This window comes from Ailuropoda melanoleuca, chromosome 1 (assembly GCF_002007445.2).
Source record: "Ailuropoda melanoleuca isolate Jingjing chromosome 1, ASM200744v2, whole genome shotgun sequence".
In the NCBI taxonomy this organism is placed as follows: Eukaryota; Metazoa; Chordata; class Mammalia; order Carnivora; family Ursidae; genus Ailuropoda; species Ailuropoda melanoleuca.
In genome coordinates, this window is record NC_048218.1 from 108,648,298 (window position 1) to 108,657,289 (window position 8,992).

Below are 8,992 nucleotides of genomic sequence, written 5' to 3' on the forward strand. Positions count from 1 at the left end.
AAAAAAAAAAAAAAAACCTAGGGACGCCTGGGTGGCACAGCGGTTAAGTGTCTGCCTTCGGCTCAGGGCATGATCCCAGCGTTATGAGATCGAGTCCCACATCAGGCTCTTCCGCTATGAGCCTGCTTCTTCCTCTCCCACTCCCCCTGCTTGTGTTCCCTCTCTCACTGTCTGTCTCTATCTCTGTTGAATAAATAAATAAAATCTTTAAAAAAAAAAAAACTAGTATGATCACACTTAAGTCACTCAGCCAAATCAGCCAAAAGACTCTTTATCCCATAAAGAATAAATATGCTAACTTAGTCTCTGAATTCTTTAACACGTTTTTATATGATTTCAAATTTCCCCAACGGTCGTCTTAATAATACAAAAATATTCTTATATACCTTTTATCCAACAAATTCACCAGTTGTTTCCTTTTTGCCCCATTTGCTTTATCATTATGGGTGCTCTCTATTCATACATACACTTACTTAGCCGTTTGAATGGACGTTGCAGGTGTCCTGCCCCTTTACCCCTAAATACTGCACTGTGTTTCTCCTAAAAACAAGGACGCCTTCTTATACAATTATGGTCCAGTTATCAAAATCAGGAAGTGTGACATGCGGTGGACACTAGTATCTAATCGACAGTCCATATTCAAACTTCAGTCGCTGCCCCAGTAATGCCCTTTGGGGCAGTTCTGGTTTCCCAGTCTGGGGTCCTGCATCGCACGCAGCCATATGTGTGCATTTTGTGATCGTTACAGACCATGAGATGGATGGAGAAGCACAGTTTGCCTGTGGTTATTCTCAGACAAGGTCATTGCCTGGATTTAATTCAAAAGTTGAGGAGCATCAACAACAAAATACTGAGTGTGCTTTGTTTTTCCTGAGACACTGTCCTCTGAGGCGCAGGCGGATACTTGGCTAATAAATTTCAGTTTCCTAGGAGGTGTAAGCAGGCGGCAGCAGGGCGGTTACCCCACAGGCCCCGAGCAGGGACGCGTCTCTGCCCAGAGTTCAGGGCGCCTCCATTGTAGTAGACTGCTGATTGTTGAAGCTCAGGAAATCGGTCTTGAATTGCATGGACTCACATTTAATTAAATAGATTAAGTGACTTGTTCTAAACCAGTCACAAGATCCGTGACCTTCACAAGCACCCTGGCGAAGCAGGGTTATTCTGTTTATGTACTCATTCCATAAACGAAATACAACGTGACTGTGCTTATTAGGTACATAACAGATGGCTAGTGTTTGTTTTCTGATGTACCCCATCATATTCGCGTGTCAACAGATTTCTCTGCCGAAAAAGGAAAAGCCCTACCTAAATTCAACTGAAATACAACCTTCATACCCCATACCCAGGAAAAGAATTGGCACGATTTACTGCTTTCTGCAAAGACTTAAAAAGGAGGCACCGGTCACCCATGGCCCTTGTGGCAGAACATGTTTGCACAAGACATCTGAGCCACTGCCACCTGAAAAGTTTCTAAAGAGAAGTCAGAAATGTTATTTCAACATTTGTTTCTCATTCTGCTGGGTCATCTTCCCCCTCCCTATGTCTTCTAGAGCTTTGGGCTTCTGTGAGCGGTTGTGTCTCCTTCCCCCTCCCCCGAAAGAGGTTTACTTCAAGTGAATTCCCTCCTCACCGCACCCCCAGGGGAGGTGAGCAGCTGTTCCCCTGTGGAGAAATCTCATTTATAGCTGTGGACCTGTCCCCAGGACACACAGGCAGCCCAAGTGCCTGGTCTCAGGAAGAAGAGTGTGCAGGAAGAGCCAGGCATCTCAAGGAAAGCAGGCATCCTTTGAGCCCTCCCTGTTTGGTGGGGCAAAGCCCTAGCCAGAGTGTGAAAAGTGAAACCTCAGAACCTTTCTTGCCAGGTACCAGGGCAGCTGGGAGGGCCTAATTACTGGTTACCTGCTTGCAAGGTGCCGCTCCTCATTCCTGAGGGAGAAGCGATTTCAGGGCTGTCTTTCTCCTTGCAATCCAGGGAAGAAGTCCATCCATGGACTCTTGGGTTGTGTGTGTGGTGGGTTGGGAACTGGAGGTTAAGATCAATGTGAATTCTTTCTTTTACTTCAAAATATTGTTTGACTCCTAAGCGATCATGTACCTGGAAAGAGCACTCAAGGAGGAGCACAGGAGTGCAGGGCTTGGGCGGCAGTGTGGCCACGAATGGGATGCCAGGATGAATCAGTCAGGCTGTAAAACGGGTAGAACAAGCACCCTAGCCTACCTCCACGATTTGCAAACCACCAAGTCCCAGTTGTGTGCCTCAGCTGGCGGCTGGTGTTCCTGAGCCGTCCTGGGTAGTGCACGTTGGGCGGGACAGTGACCAGCCTGACCTGCTTGCTGGTGTGGGCCCCTCCTCACAGCTGTCGTTGTGGCTGCCCAGCCAGGTTTTGTCATCCATCAAAATCAACCCCAGGCTGTTTTGTCCTTGCCCAGACATTCGGCCGTGCCTGTGACATTTCTGGTAGTCACAATGGGGGAGGGGAAGATTGCTCCTGGCATGCGGTGGGCGGAGGCCAGGGCTGCTGCTAAACACCGTACGATGCAGACAGCCCCCGCCACAAAGGGTTACCTGGCCTAAAACATCAGAACAGCTACCCCCCGCTTTTTGAATGTTCACTTGACGTCACTTTGCTTTTATAAAAGACCTGTTTGTGCTAACCAAAAGAAATCTAAAGAGGATTTTCACTATTACAAAAAAAAAAAGGCAGAAAGGGAATATAGCATTCAGCATTTCTTTTGCAGTGCGCATCCTGAGCAGCAGGAGTGGCCTCGCCAAGCTCCTTTTCCTGGGACCTACACTCAGCATCTCAGCATCAAGACTCCATAGCTTTGAACTGGCATTTGTGAGCATCTGTGCTTTATCTCAGTTGATTTTGTGCATCCGTTAGCGAGATGTGTCCTAAGGTATCAGAAAAGCCCAAGAGAAGTTATTTTTTGGAACTAGGAATGCTCGAAAATTTTTCCGTATCAGTTAATGGTAATTGCTTCTTTGCCTTCTGCCATTTGTCTTACAAGGGTTTCATGGGAACACTGTACTTTCAGATGGCAGGGAAAACTTGTAGTGCAACTGTAGAGAAACCCAGAAATTAAACTACATTGTCAGTCAAGTCCCCGAAGGAAGCTGGACCTGCCTTCTCGTTTAGGTTTTATCCCTGCTGTTTGCTCCACTCACCCAATGCTAGAACCAGATGGAACTGCTCCATCCACCGTCCACTTTGCCTGTAGTGAAGCTTTCCTTCTCCCTTCCTCCTCCCATCCCCACTTTGAAATCACCTGTCACTCTTCTGGACTTCCTTCAAGTAGCTGTCTGTACTTGTGAGAGTTTTGAATTGTTTGTTGTTGCTCGGTTATGGCCCCTCTCAAGAGACCACCACCAGGGCAGGATCCTCTGCTTGATCCCCTCTGTGTGCGCTAGGACAGGGGTTGGCAGTTCTTAGGAACCCTTGGCGCCTGTCAGGAGAACCCAAGCCAGGGCCCAGCGTAATTTGGGTGAGCTGCTCAGAGGCACCTAGATGGTTCTGCACTGTCGGATTTCACAGACCCCGAACCCTCCCTCTGATCCCTGGACGAGAGCCACTTTTCCACAACAATGCCAAGATGGTAACAAGAATGAAGTGTGGCATAAGAGTGCGTGTGTCTGTGCGTGCATGAGTGCACGCCTATTTAAAGTGTAGATCTTTTCTTTTTAGAGATCTTCTCTTACCCAGTTATCATAAAAGTGGCACCAGTGGTCATGAAGACACGCCCTCACCCATGATGGAAAAGAGAAGGAATAGATTGGCTTTAAAGTTCAGCTTGTTTAGAAAAAGCAGAGTAAGCACCTAACACTTTAAAAATATATTTCTTTAAGTTAATAGAGGCTGTAGCAAGATCTTTTTATGTAAGGTCATTGCCCATACAAATGCTCAGTATGACTTTTCTATTTGTGTCGTTTGGGGGAGGTTCCCTGTTCTCTATATTTGGGTTGAAGGAAGAATGTGTGGCTTGTAAGGCAAACCAAATAATTCAGAATATAAATAAATATTCCTACCTGAGCTACACAAGAAAAAGTTCTAAAATAATTGCTGGACGATAAATATTTGTTGTACATCTGAGTCCGTGAAGGTAGAGTGGTTTGGGGCTTTGGGTCAGGGAAGGGGTGGAGGTGGTACTTTTCTGTACTCTTTGCCAAAGTTCATCGAGTTCCTGGAGTTGTTCGTGGGCAGCTGTGGTAAACAGCCCATTCTGAAACTTCTTCAGATCCAAAGGTTAGGGGCTTGTTTCAGCCGGAGGATCTGCCAGGCTCTGGGCTAATTCTTGCTATTTTTATTGTGCGTAATGTGTGTTTACACTGGGCACAAATGCCTCACCCATCCCTCACAGAACATCAGAAGGTTCTGTATTCCTAGCCACACTCTAGCTTTAAAACACTGTTAATAGGGATTTTGGTGTTTTAAGGCCTTACTGTTAGGAACACCAACTAGAAATATGTGTGGGTAAATAAATTTGTTTCTCCTTCACATGATAAAGTTTTTTATACCCGTGCTTTTAAAATTAGTGCGTGGTTCAAAAAGGTGAATAAGCACTCCCTATGGGCAAAGTAAATAACAGGGAAATATTTCTGCCAGTTTCTACTGAAGGTTGCTATAATCCACGTTAGGTATAGGGGAGGAGCCAGCTGCATTTCTTTGTTCAAGCCACCCCGTTCTTCCTTGCTAGGGGAGACTCATCTCCCTAAGAATGGAGCCGGCCTTCTCAGCTTCCTCTGAGTGACTGTAGCTTAGGTGCTCAGTGCCTGNTGCTATAATCCACGTTAGGTATAGGGGAGGAGCCAGCTGCATTTCTTTGTTCAAGCCACCCCGTTCTTCCTTGCTAGGGGAGACTCATCTCCCTAAGAATGGAGCCGGCCTTCTCAGCTTCCTCTGAGTGACTGTAGCTTAGGTGTTCAGTGCCTGCCAGTTGCTAGTGGTAAATTCATCTGCAAAGGTTAGAATTTGGCCGACTTAAAGTTTATAAGGGGTTTATTTCCTAGGCAGGGTAGAGAGAACCAAAAACAGATGTGAGGCTTTGTTTTGTGAGCAGATGGGCACAGCATCTTAGACATAGGGCCCGGCCCTCATTTGTTGTCTTCCTGTCCTCAGAAAGGGGTGGGAGAATCCAAGTGCGGTGACCCAGACAGTTTAGCGCCACTGTGTGCTCCGACTCCTAGTTTCACCCAAAAAGGTGATTTCAGCTCTCCTTACTCTTTACAAGACAACAGCGCAGTTCTCTGGGCAAGTGTCTGCTTGTGGGCTGATTCCCCATCTGGTGTCTAGGAATTAACACTGTCATTCTTGTGAAGGTTGGGAGCAAGAGTCTAATTCCTTTCGGTGTGGTCTTTTCCCAAGATAGCTGTGATTTATTCATCAGGAATGTCATCCCAAGTGCAAGGGAGAGAAAGGTTTTGTTCCTACCCTATTACGGCAGCATTGAGGGACTGGCCTGTATCACAGTCCTCGCCTGGGAGCCTCCCGTGGGACCCACTTTAGTGCCTCTGCCTCCCGGGCCTGTCATGAGAGCCTGACATACCTGGTCATGAAGATGGGCCCAAAAAGTATGTCCAGAGCCCCTTGGGATTGGGGGGTTGAAAGGTGAAGAAAGTGAGGTAATATTTCTAGCAATGTGAGGGGGGTCCAGCCCTCTTCTGCCCTGGCTGGTCACTCCAGCAGACAAGAGCGGGAACCTGAAGGGCATCCTTCCCGCAGCCTTCCTGCCAGTCACCGATCTGAGCTAGGAAGAAGGGGCAGCGGACAACCGAGAGGAGCTATACCGTTTTCCTAATTGTCTTTAGGTGAAAACCAGTCTGGAGGCAGCATATTCCTTGCCCAACCATACACCTAAGCCATTTTAAATTTTACAAAATTCTTTAAATTCACAGAAAATATGGGGCAGGCCCGGTTTTCTCGCACTGGCTCAGCAATCCTGTTTGAGATGTTAATATGAAGAGCGCTCCAGTTCCATTTTCAACCATGTTGGAATGGCATGCAGTCCGTTCCTGGCTGAGGATAGTCCCCCGATTTTATGAACGGCAGGACTGATGACGAATATGAACGCAGACTTTGTAGTCGTAACTCTTTACCTCCCCTCGAGCGAGCGTAGTTGACAGGAGAATAGAGTTTAAGCCCCAGAAACCCAAGGGGGTGAGAGCCCTCTTAGTTAGAGGTCTGCAGCAGCAGGAGTGTGGCGAAGGCCTGGCGGCTCAACGCGTTTCTTTCCGTTCTTGCAGTACGCCACCACGGGCTGTTCCCTGACCCTGCACCACACGGAGAAGCCAGAACACGAAGACATCTGTGAATACCGCCCCTACTCCTGCCCTTGCCCCGGGGCCTCCTGCAAGTGGCAGGGGTCCCTGGAAGCCGTGATGTCCCACCTCATGCACGCGCACAAAAGCATTACCACCCTCCAGGGAGAAGACATCGTCTTCCTCGCCACGGACATTAACCTGCCGGGGGCCGTCGACTGGGTCATGATGCAGTCCTGCTTCGGCCACCACTTCATGCTGGTGCTGGAGAAGCAGGAGAAATACGAGGGCCACCAGCAGTTCTTCGCCATCGTGCTGCTCATCGGCACCCGCAAGCAAGCCGAGAACTTTGCCTACAGACTGGAGCTGAACGGGAACCGGCGGAGACTGACCTGGGAGGCCACGCCCCGGTCCATCCACGACGGTGTGGCGGCCGCCATCATGAACAGCGACTGCCTTGTTTTTGACACAGCCATAGCGCATCTGTTTGCGGATAATGGCAACCTTGGAATCAATGTGACCATTTCTACGTGTTGTCCTTGAGGCGCCGCAATTATTCGGGCAGAGTGCTCTACGGGGAATAAAGGTTTTTATAGATGTTCTATTCACTGTGTCTTCACGGATCAAGACCCACAGTTACCCCGTGTTCTGTTTGAACAAGCAGCTTCCCATCTGGCATCGGCCCAGCAGAGTTCATTTAACAGGGATGAATGGGGTTGGCCTGTTAGTCATCTGGAGTCTGTTCTGTGATCTAAAATCAACTTTATCATTAAATTTTATTTACTTCCTGAACAGCACTTGACAGGTTGCTCAGGGCCCCTGTAGACCAGTACGTTAGGAATTGGAGGCTCCTTCCTGCCTGACTCCCTCTCTTGGTGCCTCCAAGTTGACAAAAGCACAGTGACTGTCAATAGATTCCTTAACTTTTATCTTGTTTTTAGGGGGGGTAGGAATTGTTTTAATGCATTTTAATGCATTGTTTCTCAAACTGGGTGGCTAACCAATAGGCATGGATCACCTGCAGTACTCCTCGTAAACATGCAGATCTGGGGAGCCTGTGAATTTAACAGTCTCATCAGGTGATTCTGCTCGACAAGGAAGTTTGAGAATTACTGGGTTAAATTGTGGAAAGGGTCCAGATTTTAAAGGTGCTTTACGATTGCCCTCTACTGATACTGTTTTCTTTCTACTATTTCATGCCCCCACCACCTGCCACTCCCAAATTAAAACCAGAATTGCAGATCCCCGTGAACACACTCCTGAGATTTGGTCACTCTCTTGTGTTTGGGGTGAATTGCCTAGGAAAGCGAATCATATGACCATTGATAGGAGTCACATAATTAGTTTTTGCTCATCGCCAGTACAGATGACCTGTTTACATGTGGCTTCCCTCGGAGGCCATCCTTGACTGTAGATGGTGGGAAAGATGAGATCAGTAGAGTTGGAAAAGCTTTACAAGTGTCATATGCTTGCTATTTAAAGGTATGTGTTGGATTGTTGTTTTTTGCCACATTCACTTTAGTTTTTTAATAAATATTTTCCAAAAATGAATATTGTGCTTCTTTTTCCCAGTTGAATAATGTTTATTTATTGGACGCTTACTGTGTGCAGGTGTGTGAAACCTCACCACTACCTTAGGCTTGGAGCTATCACTCTTTCGACATGAAGAAACAGTCATTTGTCCAAGGTTCTGACACAGGTCTGTGTTAGAAATGGGGTCCAGGGGCACCTGGGTGGCATAGCGGTTAAGCGTCTGCCTTCGGCTCAGGGTGTGATCCTGGCGTTATGGGATCGAGCCCCACATCAGGCTCCTCCGCCGGGAGCCTGCTTCTTCCTCTCCCACTCCCCCTGCTTGTGTTCCCTCTCTCACTGGCTGTCTCTCTCTGTCTAATAAATAAAATAAATAAATCTTTAAAAAAAGAAAAAAAAAAAGAAATGGGGTCCAAACTCACTTCCCTGAACCATGCACTGTCCTTGGTGTTACTGGTCTCTTACTTGGAGATGTTCTTTCAAGCCCTAGCACTAATGGAAGAAGAGTATTTCTCCTGCATTACAGAAACAGAAGGAAGAGGCTTGGCTAGACCTAATCTGGAGTCCTGGATTTGAGCCAGGGTGACCCACTCTCACAGTTCCAACCCTGAGCTCTCAAAGGAATTCATAATATTAGCCCCATTTGCCTGGTGGGGATGGAAGACTGCCTAACTTAGCAGCCTACTGGCATTAGAGTAGCACCCAATGGAAGGAATGGCTTTAGAGTTGTTTTCATTTTTAAGGTGAGAGGCAGTGTTGAGTTTTTATTCAGGATAGAGTTCTGGCAGTTAAGGAAGGTTCTAGAAACTTTCACTATACACAGCTCAGCCATAGACATTTCTGCCGCAAGTGTTTTTGCCACAAACATTTTCACTGCATAACTAATTGGCCATAAGGCAATTGTGCCATAAAAAAAACAAAAAAATAAAAGTGAGACATTCATTTAAAAGGACATAATGAAACATGAAAAAAAACTAAAAAGACTTGATTGTGGAATACAAAATATTTTTTTTGAGAGAGTGTGCGAGTGGGGTGGCGGGGAGGGGGCAGAAGGAGAGGGAAAGAGACAGAATCTTAAGCAAGCTCTACACCCAGCGCAGAACCCAACACGGGGCTCGATCTCACCACCTTGATATCATGATCTGAACCAAAGTCAAGAGTCGGACGCTTAACTGAGCCATCCAGGCGCCCCAGAATACAAAATAT

General features: G+C 47.1%; 1 protein-coding gene across 1 annotated transcript in view; it reads left to right on the top strand.

Moving 5' to 3' along the window:
• Positions 1–7,807, top strand: part of SIAH2 (siah E3 ubiquitin protein ligase 2) — a 20,248-nt gene extending 12,441 nt beyond the window's left edge. Inside the window, exon 2 of the mRNA XM_034664713.1 lies at positions 6,242–7,807. Coding sequence (XP_034520604.1) covers positions 6,242–6,799 — 558 coding nt within the window. The 3' untranslated portion in view covers positions 6,800–7,807. The remainder of the gene's footprint in view (positions 1–6,241) is intronic.
• Positions 7,808–8,992: the final 1,185 nt, after the last annotated feature.